The sequence below is a fragment of the Drosophila kikkawai genome, chromosome 2L, assembly GCF_030179895.1.
Source record: "Drosophila kikkawai strain 14028-0561.14 chromosome 2L, DkikHiC1v2, whole genome shotgun sequence".
In the NCBI taxonomy this organism is placed as follows: Eukaryota; Metazoa; Arthropoda; class Insecta; order Diptera; family Drosophilidae; genus Drosophila; species Drosophila kikkawai.
In genome coordinates this window covers 28694716-28707993 of record NC_091728.1, presented here as the reverse complement: position 1 = coordinate 28707993, position 13278 = coordinate 28694716, and the positions used below count along the sequence as shown (strand labels likewise).

Sequence of the window (13278 nt, the reverse complement as noted above, 5' to 3'; positions counted from 1 at the left end):
AGGCAAAAAAGCCATTTTAATGAGTTATTTATTTTTTTTTAAGTTTTATAAAGAACAATGACACTGAAGGCCGCGCCGGTGCTGCGTCGATGCCGCACCAGCGGCGCGCCGCTGCGCGCCGTTATTTTCATAATTTGGCGGCGGAGCGTCAAATAAGGCAAAAATCGGCGGCGGCGGCGGCGTGGCGCGGCGGCGTATATGTCTATACAGGACAGCTTTTGGTTTTAAAATGGAAGCTTTATATATTTAAAGAAAAATTAGGCTTTTGAAAATTCAGATTCTTTGGTAAAACTTTTTGTGGCCCTGAAAAGGGCCTTTTTAATGCTTCTCCGCATCCGCGGGGAAATTTACTTGGAGCTGGTGTACTTGGTGACAGCCTTGGTTCCCTCACTGACGGCGTGCTTTGCCAACTCTCCGGGCAGGAGCAGACGAACAGCAGTTTGGATTTCCCGACTGGTGATGGTCGAGCGCTTGTTGTAGTGCGCCAGACGAGAAGCCTCGGCAGCAATGCGCTCGAAGATGTCATTCACAAAGCTGTTCATGATGCTCATCGCCTTCGAGGAAATGCCAGTGTCGGGATGGACCTGCTTCAGGACCTTGTAGATGTAGATAGCATAGCTCTCCTTCCTCTTCCGCTTCTTCTTCTTGTCGTTCTTAGTGATGTTCTTCTGGGCCTTGCCAGCCTTCTTGGCTGCCTTTCCACTGGTTTTAGGCGGCATTATTTTTTCACTTCACTTCACTTTGCGATTAACTCACTTTTCATAGCAGTCGGGCTTGGGTGTTCGCTCTTATACTTTTTTTCAAGCAATGTTTTCAGGTCTAAGGCGACCCACCCCTAACTGAACGCACAGGCAGAACTAAAAGTATAAATTCGTGACAAGCTGGGCAGCCGGCAACATTCGTTCTTCGTGTGTGTGCAGTGAATAAAGTGAAATAAGAGAAAATGTCTGGTCGTGGAAAAGGTGGCAAAGTTAAGGGAAAGGCAAAGTCCCGGTCCAACCGTGCCGGACTTCAGTTCCCTGTCGGCCGTATCCATCGTCTGCTCCGCAAGGGCAACTACGCCGAGCGCGTCGGTGCCGGCGCTCCAGTTTACCTGGCTGCCGTGATGGAATATCTGGCCGCTGAGGTTCTCGAGTTGGCTGGCAATGCTGCTCGTGACAACAAGAAGACGAGGATCATCCCGCGTCATCTGCAGCTGGCCATCCGCAACGACGAAGAGTTGAACAAGCTGCTCTCCGGCGTCACCATTGCCCAGGGAGGTGTGTTGCCCAACATCCAGGCTGTTCTGTTGCCCAAGAAGACCGAGAAGAAGGCTTAAGCGTTCAAAAAGCGTGCCAGCAACCTTGTACATAAAAACAAACTCAAACCCAAACGTCCTTTTCAGGACGACCAAACTATTTTAAAAGAAACTTACATTTTCAAATATGCCTAGCTAAGTTTAAACAATATTAATAATTATATAATAAATAAATTTATATATATATAATATACATATAATATTTATATTTTTGGTTATCGCTATGCAGAAACCAATAGTACAGTCGTCAGAGAAATTCCAGGACATGGACAATGAAGATTGTCATTGCAAGACAGTTTACGCTACCTAAAGATGTGATTGTCTTCCTACGGAAACCCCGACCAATTCAAATAAAGATATTTCCATTCTTGGGCTAGAATATTGAATGTTAAGATATATGCGAAATATAACTTGATAATTTTTCTCTTTTATGAAATTAAGTGGTGGTCCTGAAAAGGACCGATTGTTGAGAAGTACAGACTGTACTGATTTTTTAACCGCCGAAACCGTACAGGGTGCGGCCTTGTCTCTTCAGGGCGTAGACGACGTCCATGGCTGTGACGGTCTTCCTCTTGGCGTGTTCAGTGTAGGTGACGGCATCACGGATCACGTTCTCCAAAAACACCTTCAGAACACCACGGGTTTCCTCGTAAATGAGTCCCGAAATGCGCTTCACGCCGCCACGCCGAGCCAGACGACGGATGGCTGGCTTTGTGATACCCTGGATGTTATCACGCAGCACTTTGCGATGACGCTTGGCGCCACCTTTTCCCAAGCCTTTGCCTCCTTTACCGCGACCAGTCATTTTTCACTATTTTATTTTTACACTTCGAAAGTCACCACTGAACTAATGTAGAAGCCGCGTCGGCCGCTCCTATTTATACCTAAACTCTGCTCTGCACGAGCGAGCCCGAACGCTATGGCCTTCTCGCTCTGTGCTCGACAAACGAAATGGCATGTGCTTCGACTAGCTCTCTCTTTTCCACCCTCCACGTTTTGCTATATAAGAGGGTAGGCAATGCGCAGCTCGTTTATTGTGTTTTCAGACTCGTGAAGTAAACAGTGAACAGACAGTGAAAATAAGAAGAATCTAAAATGGCCCGTACCAAGCAGACCGCTCGCAAATCGACTGGTGGCAAGGCGCCACGCAAACAACTGGCAACCAAGGCCGCTCGCAAGAGTGCCCCAGCCACCGGTGGTGTGAAGAAGCCCCATCGCTATCGCCCCGGAACTGTGGCTCTGCGTGAGATCCGTCGCTACCAGAAGAGTACCGAGCTGCTGATCCGCAAGCTGCCTTTCCAGCGCTTGGTGCGTGAAATCGCTCAGGACTTCAAGACTGACCTGCGCTTCCAGAGCTCGGCCGTGATGGCTCTGCAGGAAGCTAGCGAAGCCTACCTGGTTGGTCTCTTTGAAGATACCAACTTGTGTGCCATCCACGCCAAGCGAGTCACAATCATGCCCAAGGACATCCAGCTGGCCCGTCGTATCCGTGGCGAGCGTGCTTAAGTTGAGATTGCTTCGACTAGCAAATAGCGTCAATACATTTTGTACAAATCGGTCCTTTTCAGGACCACAAACATATTTATAATAGAGATTATACATTTTCATATATAATTTACATACTACAAATAAAACATTCCCGGTTTTGCGTTTTTATGGTTAAATATCTTATAGTCAGAGATCGATCTTAAAATATATAAATACAAATATTTACAATTATTTAGATAGTGCGATACTCTATTGGTATCTACGGAATGTAGGGACATTTATATTATTTTAATTCAGGGAATTTTTAAAAGATTAAAAAGGTATATTAAAAAACCAAATTGTACCGTGTTTGATCAAATTGATGTGGTTTTAATCAAACACAATCCAGTATATTTACTTTAATTAGCTTAATGGGGGATATACATGTAAACCAAAATTTTTTTTGGTTTAAAAAATAGTTTGTTACTTAAAGAATATACTGTGTAAGTTTCGTTATCGAATTCCAACTCCAAGTGCCTCAAATCAACTATATACGCAAGGTATATAAGTGTTAAACGTATTTTTCTCTGCTTAAAATTTTTGCATTTTTACCTATGCTATGGGCACGATTCACAAAAAAACTATGTAACATATCGGAGTGAATCAAAAATTATTATGATCAGCATGAAATTATCTTCTATTTGAACCTAAATGCGGGTAATACAAATGAATATTACTATTTTTTAAGAGGGTGGGAAGTGAAATCTGATTACCTGAAAATGGCATTTTTTCTTAGGAAATTAATTCCTACATTAAAAAATTCACAAAAAATGTCTACATTTTGACCGTTTACATGTATATCCCCCTTAAGGCCTGAAGTTGGTATAGCTAAACTAAAATTTCGCGCAATTTGAATTACGCGTTAATTTCATAATAAATAAATAAATAATTAAAATATTTACTTAAGTTATTAAGTTCGAAAAAAAATGTATTCAAACTGCTTGATTTGAACATTTTATTTAAGTAATAAAAAACAAATCAATTTGTTTTTTCTATTTTTCTTAAGATATTAATATTACACTTATAAACTAAAAATCCATCAAATTAAATGCTTAAAAGATTTCATTTCCCGTCTCCTTGGGTACTGTGCTCAAGAAAACTCGAATATAAACGTTGTATGGGGAACATAATAGGCCATTTCCAAGAAACAAATGCATAAATTCAGTTTAAACTTTTATTAACTAAAACATGTGTCCTATATATTTTACAAAATTGACAAAAACTAATATATTTTAAAATATTAATATTTTTTAGGTAGCCAAAACCATACCCGAAAGTACCAAGAAAGCCGACAATTTATGTATGAAAGGGCCAATTTGAAAGTGGTCAAAAAATACCATAATTTGTTTAAAACGAAAATATTTTGAGTGTTCCCGCAAGTAAAAGGTTCAAATTTCACTCTTTCTAAAAAATATTCATAATATTCATAAATTTTAATATTTTAACAGATGATTTTTCACGAAATGCTTTGGTCAAAAATGCAAATCTTGAACTTCAGACACTTTTACAAAATGATCCAAAGAATAATTTCACATTAAAATAACTAAACATGTTTTATGAAACATTTAAGTGCTTAAAATAATTAAAACATTCTACCATTTAAAAATATAACATTGAGAAAAGAAGAAAATAAAACTGCACATCGATCAAACATAGGCAACGTAAATGAGCGCTGCCGAACACATAGTTATACTGCTCTCCTCCTCGATTCTCATATCAACGAGGGACGTCGGGTCTAGACCGCTCGCGCCATTTCTATACAAATAAAAGTGTTTTTCGTTAGCTTTCGAAAATAATTAGTGAAGCAAAAATGTCCGACTTTGCAGTGGCAACATCCGCGTCCCCAGTGGCTGCCCCACCAGCGCCAGTTGAGAAGAAGGTGGCCGCCAAAAAGGCATCTGGTTCAGGAGCTACCAAGGCCAAGAAGGCAGCAGTTCCACCATCACATCCGCCAACTCAACAAATGGTGGATGCTTCCATCAAGAACTTGAAGGAGCGTGGTGGCTCATCGCTTCTGGCAATCAACAAATATATCACTGCCACCTACAAATGCGACGCCCAGAAACTGGCTCCATTCATCAAGAAGTACTTGAAGTCGGCAGTGGCTAATGGAAAGCTGATCCAAACAAAGGGAAAGGGTGCGTCTGGTTCCTTCAAACTGTCGGCCTCCGCAAAAAAGGAGCCCAAGCCAAAGGTTGCGGCTGCTGAGAAAAAAGTCAAAAGCAAGAAGGTAGTCACCAAGAAAGCCGGAGCCACCGCAAAGAAAGCCGCCGGAGCTGCTGACAAGAAACCCAAGGCTAAGAAGGCCGTTGCCACCAAGAAGACTGCCGAGAAGAAGAAAACTGAGAAGGCAAAGGCCAAGGATGCCAAGAAAACTGGAGTCGTAAAGGCAAAGCCAGCAGCAGCAAAGGCTAAGCCGGCCGCCGCGAAGCCAAAGGCAGCCAAGGCACCGAAGGCCAAGGCAGCAGCGTCCGCCAAGCCTAAGAAGGCAGTGAAGAAAGCAACTGCTCCGGCTACCGCTAAGAAGCCGAAAGCCAAGACCACGGCGTCGAAGAAGTAAATTAAGATAATCTTAATTATGGCAATTTTAGATTTCGAAATCTGAAATTTGAAATTGATTTAAACAAGCCCTTTTCAGGGCTACAAAACTTGTTTAAAAGAGAGCTAAATTATCAATTTTTTAAAATTACAAATAGTGTTCCCGCTTCCTTTAAAACCCAGAAGTATTTATATATTTGATAATAAATAATAATACTAATAAATTAATTTTCGGAGGAAAATAGCGTATCGCAGTCAAGAGTCATGTCCGACCCTATAAACCATATTAATTTTTGGTCAGCATATCGATCTAAGTCGATTTTTTGGTAGAATTACTTTTTTTCCAAATTTTTTTAAGGGGTCACATTTAAATTGTACTATTCCAGGAACATTTTAATTCGAAATAGATTTTATATTTTACAGGACAGCTTTTGGTTTTAAAATGGAAGCTTTATATATTTAAAGAAAAATTAGGCTTTTGAAAATTCAGATTCTTTGGTAAAACTTTTTGTGGCCCTGAAAAGGGCCTTTTTAATGCTTCTCCGCATCCGCGGGGAAATTTACTTGGAGCTGGTGTACTTGGTGACAGCCTTGGTTCCCTCACTGACGGCGTGCTTTGCCAACTCTCCGGGCAGGAGCAGACGAACAGCAGTTTGGATTTCCCGACTGGTGATGGTCGAGCGCTTGTTGTAGTGCGCCAGACGAGAAGCCTCGGCAGCAATGCGCTCGAAGATGTCATTCACAAAGCTGTTCATGATGCTCATCGCCTTCGAGGAAATGCCAGTGTCGGGATGGACCTGCTTCAGGACCTTGTAGATGTAGATAGCATAGCTCTCCTTCCTCTTCCGCTTCTTCTTCTTGTCGTTCTTAGTGATGTTCTTCTGGGCCTTGCCAGCCTTCTTGGCTGCCTTTCCACTGGTTTTAGGCGGCATTATTTTTTCACTTCACTTCACTTTGCGATTAACTCACTTTTCATAGCAGTCGGGCTTGGGTGTTCGCTCTTATACTTTTTTTCAAGCAATGTTTTCAGGTCTAAGGCGACCCACCCCTAACTGAACGCACAGGCAGAACTAAAAGTATAAATTCGTGACAAGCTGGGCAGCCGGCAACATTCGTTCTTCGTGTGTGTGCAGTGAATAAAGTGAAATAAGAGAAAATGTCTGGTCGTGGAAAAGGTGGCAAAGTTAAGGGAAAGGCAAAGTCCCGGTCCAACCGTGCCGGACTTCAGTTCCCTGTCGGCCGTATCCATCGTCTGCTCCGCAAGGGCAACTACGCCGAGCGCGTCGGTGCCGGCGCTCCAGTTTACCTGGCTGCCGTGATGGAATATCTGGCCGCTGAGGTTCTCGAGTTGGCTGGCAATGCTGCTCGTGACAACAAGAAGACGAGGATCATCCCGCGTCATCTGCAGCTGGCCATCCGCAACGACGAAGAGTTGAACAAGCTGCTCTCCGGCGTCACCATTGCCCAGGGAGGTGTGTTGCCCAACATCCAGGCTGTTCTGTTGCCCAAGAAGACCGAGAAGAAGGCTTAAGCGTTCAAAAAGCGTGCCAGCAACCTTGTACATAAAAACAAACTCAAACCCAAACGTCCTTTTCAGGACGACCAAACTATTTTAAAAGAAACTTACATTTTCAAATATGCCTAGCTAAGTTTAAACAATATTAATAATTATATAATAAATAAATTTATATATATATAATATACATATAATATTTATATTTTTGGTTATCGCTATGCAGAAACCAATAGTACAGTCGTCAGAGAAATTCCAGGACATGGACAATGAAGATTGTCATTGCAAGACAGTTTACGCTACCTAAAGATGTGATTGTCTTCCTACGGAAACCCCGACCAATTCAAATAAAGATATTTCCATTCTTGGGCTAGAATATTGAATGTTAAGATATATGCGAAATATAACTTGATAATTTTTCTCTTTTATGAAATTAAGTGGTGGTCCTGAAAAGGACCGATTGTTGAGAAGTACAGACTGTACTGATTTTTTAACCGCCGAAACCGTACAGGGTGCGGCCTTGTCTCTTCAGGGCGTAGACGACGTCCATGGCTGTGACGGTCTTCCTCTTGGCGTGTTCAGTGTAGGTGACGGCATCACGGATCACGTTCTCCAAAAACACCTTCAGAACACCACGGGTTTCCTCGTAAATGAGTCCCGAAATGCGCTTCACGCCGCCACGCCGAGCCAGACGACGGATGGCTGGCTTTGTGATACCCTGGATGTTATCACGCAGCACTTTGCGATGACGCTTGGCGCCACCTTTTCCCAAGCCTTTGCCTCCTTTACCGCGACCAGTCATTTTTCACTATTTTATTTTTACACTTCGAAAGTCACCACTGAACTAATGTAGAAGCCGCGTCGGCCGCTCCTATTTATACCTAAACTGTGCTCTGCACGAGCGAGCCCGAACGCTATGGCCTTCTCGCTCTGTGCTCGACAAACGAAATGGCATGTGCTTCGACTAGCTCTCTCTTTTCCACCCTCCACGTTTTGCTATATAAGAGGGTAGGCAATGCGCAGCTCGTTTATTGTGTTTTCAGACTCGTGAAGTAAACAGTGGACAGACAGTGAAAATAAGAAGAATATAAAATGGCCCGTACCAAGCAGACCGCTCGCAAATCGACTGGTGGCAAGGCGCCACGCAAACAACTGGCAACCAAGGCCGCTCGCAAGAGTGCCCCAGCCACCGGTGGTGTGAAGAAGCCCCATCGCTATCGCCCCGGAACTGTGGCTCTGCGTGAGATCCGTCGCTACCAGAAGAGTACCGAGCTGCTGATCCGCAAGCTGCCTTTCCAGCGCTTGGTGCGTGAAATCGCTCAGGACTTCAAGACTGACCTGCGCTTCCAGAGCTCGGCCGTGATGGCTCTGCAGGAAGCTAGCGAAGCCTACCTGGTTGGTCTCTTTGAAGATACCAACTTGTGTGCCATCCACGCCAAGCGAGTCACAATCATGCCCAAGGACATCCAGCTGGCCCGTCGTATCCGTGGCGAGCGTGCTTAAGTTGAGATTGCTTCGACTAGCAAATAGCGTCAATACATTTTGTACAAATCGGTCCTTTTCAGGACCACAAACATATTTATAATAGAGATTATACATTTTCATATATAATTTACATACTACAAATAAAACATTCCCGGTTTTGCGTTTTTATGGTTAAATATCTTATAGTCAGAGATCGATCTTAAAATATATAAATACAAATATTTACAATTATTTAGATAGTGCGATACTCTATTGGTATCTACGGAATGTAGGGACATTTATATTATTTTAATTCAGGGAATTTTTAAAAGATTAAAAAGGTATATTAAAAAACCAAATTGTACCGTGTTTGATCAAATTGATGTGGTTTTAATCAAACACAATCCAGTATATTTACTTTAATTAGCTTAAGGGGGGATATACATGTAAACCAAAATTTTTTTTGGTTTAAAAAATAGTTTGTTACTTAAAGAATATACTGTGTAAGTTTCGTTATCGAATTCCAACTCCAAGTGCCTCAAATCAACTATATACGCAAGGTATATAAGTGTTAAACGTATTTTTCTCTGCTTAAAATTTTTGCATTTTTACCTATGCTATGGGCACGATTCACAAAAAAACTATGTAACATATCGGAGTGAATCAAAAATTATTATGATCAGCATGAAATTATCTTCTATTTGAACCTAAATGCGGGTAATACAAATGAATATTACTATTTTTTAAGAGGGTGGGAAGTGAAATCTGATTACCTGAAAATGGCATTTTTTCTTAGGAAATTATTTCCTACATTAAAAAATTCACGAAAAATGTCTACATTTTGACCGTTTACATGTATATCCCCCTTAAGGCCTGAAGTTGGTATAGCTAAACTAAAATTTCGCGCAATTTGAATTACGCGTTAATTTCATAATAAATAAATAAATAATTAAAATATTTACTTAAGTTATTAAGTTCAAAAAAAAATGTATTCAAACTGCTTGATTTGAACATTTTATTTAAGTAATAAAAAACAAATCAATTTGTTTTTTCTATTTTTCTTAAGATATTAATATTACACTTATAAACTAAAAATCCATCAAATTAAATGCTTAAAAGATTTCATTTCCCGTCTCCTTGGGTACTGTGCTCAAGAAAACTCGAATATAAACGTTGTATGGGGAACATAATAGGCCATTTCCAAGAAACAAATGCATAAATTCAGTTTAAACTTTTATTAACTAAAACATGTGTCCTATATATTTTACAAAATTGACAAAAACTAATATATTTTAAAATATTAATATTTTTTAGGTAGCCAAAACCATACCCGAAAGTACCAAGAAAGCCGACAATTTATGTATGAAAGGGCCAATTTGAAAGTGGTCAAAAAATACCATAATTTGTTTAAAACGAAAATATTTTGAGTGTTCCCGCAAGTAAAAGGTTCAAATTTCACTCTTTCTAAAAAATATTCATAATATTCATAAATTTTAATATTTTAACAGATGATTTTTCACGAAATGCTTTGGTCAAAAATGCAAATCTTGAACTTCAGACACTTTTACAAAATGATCCAAAGAATAATTTCACATTAAAATAACTAAACATGTTTTATGAAACATTTAAGTGCTTAAAATAATTAAAACATTCTACCATTTAAAAATATAACATTGAGAAAAGAAGAAAATAAAACTGCACATCGATCAAACATAGGCAACGTAAATGAGCGCTGCCGAACACATAGTTATACTGCTCTCCTCCTCGATTCTCATATCAACGAGGGACGTCGGGTCTAGACCGCTCGCGCCATTTCTATACAAATAAAAGTGTTTTTCGTTAGCTTTCGAAAATAATTAGTGAAGCAAAAATGTCCGACTTTGCAGTGGCAACATCCGCGTCCCCAGTGGCTGCCCCACCAGCGCCAGTTGAGAAGAAGGTGGCCGCCAAAAAGGCATCTGGTTCAGGAGCTACCAAGGCCAAGAAGGCAGCAGTTCCACCATCACATCCGCCAACTCAACAAATGGTGGATGCTTCCATCAAGAACTTGAAGGAGCGTGGTGGCTCATCGCTTCTGGCAATCAAGAAATATATCACTGCCACCTACAAATGCGACGCCCAGAAACTGGCTCCATTCATCAAGAAGTACTTGAAGTCGGCAGTGGCTAATGGAAAGCTGATCCAAACAAAGGGAAAGGGTGCGTCTGGTTCCTTCAAACTGTCGGCCTCCGCAAAAAAGGAGCCCAAGCCAAAGGTTGCGGCTGCTGAGAAAAAAGTCAAAAGCAAGAAGGTAGTCACCAAGAAAGCCGGAGCCACCGCAAAGAAAGCCGCCGGAGCTGCTGACAAGAAACCCAAGGCTAAGAAGGCCGTTGCCACCAAGAAGACTGCCGAGAAGAAGAAAACTGAGAAGGCAAAGGCCAAGGATGCCAAGAAAACTGGAGTCGTAAAGGCAAAGCCAGCAGCAGCAAAGGCTAAGCCGGCCGCCGCGAAGCCAAAGGCAGCCAAGGCACCGAAGGCCAAGGCAGCAGCGTCCGCCAAGCCTAAGAAGGCAGTGAAGAAAGCAACTGCTCCGGCTACCGCTAAGAAGCCGAAAGCCAAGACCACGGCGTCGAAGAAGTAAATTAAGATAATCTTAATTATGGCAATTTTAGATTTCGAAATCTGAAATTTGAAATTGATTTAAACAAGCCCTTTTCAGGGCTACAAAACTTGTTTAAAAGAGAGCTAAATTATCAATTTTTTAAAATTACAAATAGTGTTCCCGCTTCCTTTAAAACCCAGAAGTATTTATATATTTGATAATAAATAATAATACTAATAAATTAATTTTCGGAGGAAAATAGCGTATCGCAGTCAAGAGTCATGTCCGACCCTATAAACCATATTAATTTTTGGTCAACATATCGATCTAAGTCGATTTTTTGGTAGAATTACTTTTTTTCCAAATTTTTTTAAGGGGTCACATTTAAATTGTACTATTCCAGGAACATTTTAATTCGAAATAGATTTTATATTTTACAGGACAGCTTTTGGTTTTAAAATGGAAGCTTTATATATTTAAAGAAAAATTAGGCTTTTGAAAATTCAGATTCTTTGGTAAAACTTTTTGTGGCCCTGAAAAGGGCCTTTTTAATGCTTCTCCGCATCCGCGGGGAAATTTACTTGGAGCTGGTGTACTTGGTGACAGCCTTGGTTCCCTCACTGACGGCGTGCTTTGCCAACTCTCCGGGCAGGAGCAGACGAACAGCAGTTTGGATTTCCCGACTGGTGATGGTCGAGCGCTTGTTGTAGTGCGCCAGACGAGAAGCCTCGGCAGCAATGCGCTCGAAGATGTCATTCACAAAGCTGTTCATGATGCTCATCGCCTTCGAGGAAATGCCAGTGTCGGGATGGACCTGCTTCAGGACCTTGTAGATGTAGATAGCATAGCTCTCCTTCCTCTTCCGCTTCTTCTTCTTGTCGTTCTTAGTGATGTTCTTCTGGGCCTTGCCAGCCTTCTTGGCTGCCTTTCCACTGGTTTTAGGCGGCATTATTTTTTCACTTCACTTTGCGATTAACTCACTTTTCATAGCAGTCGGGCTTTGGGTGTTCGCTCTTATACTTTTTTTCAAGCAATGTTTTCAGGTCTAAGGCGACCCACCCCTAACTGAACGCACAGGCAGAACTAAAAGTATAAATTCGTGACAAGCTGGGCAGCCGGCAACATTCGTTCTTCGTGTGTGTGCAGTGAATAAAGTGAAATAACTGAAATAAGAGAAAATGTCTGGTCGTGGAAAAGGTGGCAAAGTTAAGGGAAAGGCAAAGTCCCGGTCCAACTGTGCCGGACTTCAGTTCCCTGTCGGCCGTATCCATCGTCTGCTCCGCAAGGGCCGCTGAGGTTCTCGAGTTGGCTGGCAATGCTGCTCGTGACAACAAGAAGACGAGGATCATCCCGCGTCATCTGCAGCTGGCCATCCGCAACGACGAAGAGTTGAACAAGCTGCTCTCCGGCGTCACCATTGCCCAGGGAGGTGTGTTGCCCAACATCCAGGCTGTTCTGTTGCCCAAGAAGACCGAGAAGAAGGCTTAAGCGTTCAAAAAGCGTGCCAGAAACCTTGTACATAAAAACAAACTCAAACCCAAACGTCCTTTTCAGGACGACCAAACTATTTTAAAAGAAACTTACATTTTCAAATATGCCTAGCTAAGTTTAAACAATATTAATAATTATATAATAAATAAATTTATATATATATAATATACATATAATATTTATATTTTTGGTTATCGCTATGCAGAAACCAATAGTACAGTCGTCAGAGAAATTCCAGGACATGGACAATGAACATTGTCATTGCAAGACAGTTTACGCTACCTAAAGATGTGATTGTCTTCCTACGGAAACCCCGACCAATTCAAATAAAGATATTTCCATTCTTGGGCTAGAATATTCAATGTTAAGATATATGCGAAATATAACTTGATAATTTTTCTCTTTTATGAAATTAAGTGGTGGTCCTGAAAAGGACCGATTGTTGAGAAGTACAGACTGTACTGATTTTTTAACCGCCGAAACCGTACAGGGTGCGGCCTTGTCTCTTCAGGGCGTAGACGACGTCCATGGCTGTGACGGTCTTCCTCTTGGCGTGTTCAGTGTAGGTGACGGCATCACGGATCACGTTCTCCAAAAACACCTTCAGAACACCACGGGTTTCCTCGTAAATGAGTCCCGAAATGCGCTTCACGCCGCCACGCCGAGCCAGGCGACGGATGGCTGGCTTTGTGATACCCTGGATGTTATCACGCAGCACTTTGCGATGACGCTTGGCGCCACCTTTTCCCAAGCCTTTGCCTCCTTTACCGCGACCAGTCATTTTTCACTATTTTATTTTTACACTTCGAAAGTCACCACTGAACTAATGTAGAAGCCATTCCATTCCATTTGATGTGTCCTTTATTG

General features: G+C 41.6%; 12 protein-coding genes and 1 pseudogene across 12 annotated transcripts; 7 read left to right on the top strand and 6 right to left on the bottom strand.

Annotated features, from left to right (window-relative positions):
• Positions 1 to 299: 299 nt before the first annotated feature.
• On the bottom strand, positions 300 to 767 carry LOC108071382 (histone H2B). Its single transcript, XM_017162125.3, has one exon. It carries the CDS (start codon positions 717 to 719, stop codon positions 348 to 350), a length of 372 nt encoding a protein of 123 aa, XP_017017614.2. The 5' UTR covers positions 720 to 767; the 3' UTR covers positions 300 to 347.
• A 160-nt stretch (positions 768 to 927) lies between these two features.
• Positions 928 to 1349, top strand: LOC121502888 (histone H2A). The gene has a single exon (XM_041776933.2). The coding sequence runs from the start codon at positions 944 to 946 to the stop codon at positions 1316 to 1318; it is 375 nt and encodes a 124-aa protein (XP_041632867.1). The 5' UTR covers positions 928 to 943; the 3' UTR covers positions 1319 to 1349.
• A 419-nt stretch (positions 1350 to 1768) lies between these two features.
• LOC138929660 (histone H4) lies at positions 1769 to 2133 on the bottom strand. The gene has a single exon (XM_070289100.1). It carries the CDS (start codon positions 2100 to 2102, stop codon positions 1791 to 1793), a length of 312 nt encoding a protein of 103 aa, XP_070145201.1. The 5' UTR covers positions 2103 to 2133; the 3' UTR covers positions 1769 to 1790.
• Positions 2134 to 2392: 259 nt separating this feature from the next.
• Positions 2393 to 2830, top strand: LOC138929630 (histone H3). Its single transcript, XM_070289035.1, has one exon. It carries the CDS (start codon positions 2393 to 2395, stop codon positions 2801 to 2803), a length of 411 nt encoding a protein of 136 aa, XP_070145136.1. The 3' UTR covers positions 2804 to 2830.
• A 1804-nt stretch (positions 2831 to 4634) lies between these two features.
• LOC121502468 (histone H1-like) lies at positions 4635 to 5461 on the top strand. Its single transcript, XM_041776098.2, has one exon. The coding sequence runs from the start codon at positions 4635 to 4637 to the stop codon at positions 5382 to 5384; it is 750 nt and encodes a 249-aa protein (XP_041632032.1). The 3' UTR covers positions 5385 to 5461.
• A 411-nt stretch (positions 5462 to 5872) lies between these two features.
• On the bottom strand, positions 5873 to 6321 carry LOC121502459 (histone H2B). The gene has a single exon (XM_041776089.2). The coding sequence runs from the start codon at positions 6292 to 6294 to the stop codon at positions 5923 to 5925; it is 372 nt and encodes a 123-aa protein (XP_041632023.1). The 5' UTR covers positions 6295 to 6321; the 3' UTR covers positions 5873 to 5922.
• Positions 6322 to 6501: 180 nt separating this feature from the next.
• Positions 6502 to 6927, top strand: LOC121502453 (histone H2A). Its single transcript, XM_041776081.2, has one exon. The coding sequence runs from the start codon at positions 6519 to 6521 to the stop codon at positions 6891 to 6893; it is 375 nt and encodes a 124-aa protein (XP_041632015.1). The 5' UTR covers positions 6502 to 6518; the 3' UTR covers positions 6894 to 6927.
• A 415-nt stretch (positions 6928 to 7342) lies between these two features.
• Positions 7343 to 7708, bottom strand: LOC121502464 (histone H4). The gene has a single exon (XM_041776094.2). It carries the CDS (start codon positions 7675 to 7677, stop codon positions 7366 to 7368), a length of 312 nt encoding a protein of 103 aa, XP_041632028.1. The 5' UTR covers positions 7678 to 7708; the 3' UTR covers positions 7343 to 7365.
• Positions 7709 to 7930: 222 nt separating this feature from the next.
• Positions 7931 to 8405, top strand: LOC138929625 (histone H3). The gene has a single exon (XM_070289028.1). It carries the CDS (start codon positions 7968 to 7970, stop codon positions 8376 to 8378), a length of 411 nt encoding a protein of 136 aa, XP_070145129.1. The 5' UTR covers positions 7931 to 7967; the 3' UTR covers positions 8379 to 8405.
• A 1804-nt stretch (positions 8406 to 10209) lies between these two features.
• Positions 10210 to 11036, top strand: LOC121502450 (histone H1-like). Its single transcript, XM_041776078.2, has one exon. It carries the CDS (start codon positions 10210 to 10212, stop codon positions 10957 to 10959), a length of 750 nt encoding a protein of 249 aa, XP_041632012.1. The 3' UTR covers positions 10960 to 11036.
• A 413-nt stretch (positions 11037 to 11449) lies between these two features.
• LOC121502461 (histone H2B) lies at positions 11450 to 11879 on the bottom strand. The gene has a single exon (XM_041776091.2). It carries the CDS (start codon positions 11867 to 11869, stop codon positions 11498 to 11500), a length of 372 nt encoding a protein of 123 aa, XP_041632025.1. The 5' UTR covers positions 11870 to 11879; the 3' UTR covers positions 11450 to 11497.
• Positions 11880 to 12098: 219 nt separating this feature from the next.
• LOC121502484 (histone H2A-like) lies at positions 12099 to 12416 on the top strand (annotated as a pseudogene).
• Positions 12417 to 12857: 441 nt separating this feature from the next.
• LOC108076493 (histone H4) lies at positions 12858 to 13221 on the bottom strand. The gene has a single exon (XM_017169388.3). It carries the CDS (start codon positions 13190 to 13192, stop codon positions 12881 to 12883), a length of 312 nt encoding a protein of 103 aa, XP_017024877.1. The 5' UTR covers positions 13193 to 13221; the 3' UTR covers positions 12858 to 12880.
• Between the last annotated feature and the right edge of the window lie 57 nt (positions 13222 to 13278).

Bases quoted from the DNA above. Each gene is read 5' to 3' on its own strand.
- LOC121502464 (XM_041776094.2), bottom strand. From the start codon at position 7,677: ATGACTGGTCGCGGTAAAGGAGGCAAAGGCTTGGGAAAAGGTGGCGCC.
- LOC121502453 (XM_041776081.2), top strand. From the start codon at position 6,519: ATGTCTGGTCGTGGAAAAGGTGGCAAAGTTAAGGGAAAGGCAAAGTCC.
- LOC138929625 (XM_070289028.1), top strand. From the start codon at position 7,968: ATGGCCCGTACCAAGCAGACCGCTCGCAAATCGACTGGTGGCAAGGCG.
- LOC121502888 (XM_041776933.2), top strand. From the start codon at position 944: ATGTCTGGTCGTGGAAAAGGTGGCAAAGTTAAGGGAAAGGCAAAGTCC.
- LOC108076493 (XM_017169388.3), bottom strand. From the start codon at position 13,192: ATGACTGGTCGCGGTAAAGGAGGCAAAGGCTTGGGAAAAGGTGGCGCC.
- LOC121502459 (XM_041776089.2), bottom strand. From the start codon at position 6,294: ATGCCGCCTAAAACCAGTGGAAAGGCAGCCAAGAAGGCTGGCAAGGCC.
- LOC138929630 (XM_070289035.1), top strand. From the start codon at position 2,393: ATGGCCCGTACCAAGCAGACCGCTCGCAAATCGACTGGTGGCAAGGCG.
- LOC138929660 (XM_070289100.1), bottom strand. From the start codon at position 2,102: ATGACTGGTCGCGGTAAAGGAGGCAAAGGCTTGGGAAAAGGTGGCGCC.
- LOC121502468 (XM_041776098.2), top strand. From the start codon at position 4,635: ATGTCCGACTTTGCAGTGGCAACATCCGCGTCCCCAGTGGCTGCCCCA.
- LOC108071382 (XM_017162125.3), bottom strand. From the start codon at position 719: ATGCCGCCTAAAACCAGTGGAAAGGCAGCCAAGAAGGCTGGCAAGGCC.
- LOC121502461 (XM_041776091.2), bottom strand. From the start codon at position 11,869: ATGCCGCCTAAAACCAGTGGAAAGGCAGCCAAGAAGGCTGGCAAGGCC.
- LOC121502450 (XM_041776078.2), top strand. From the start codon at position 10,210: ATGTCCGACTTTGCAGTGGCAACATCCGCGTCCCCAGTGGCTGCCCCA.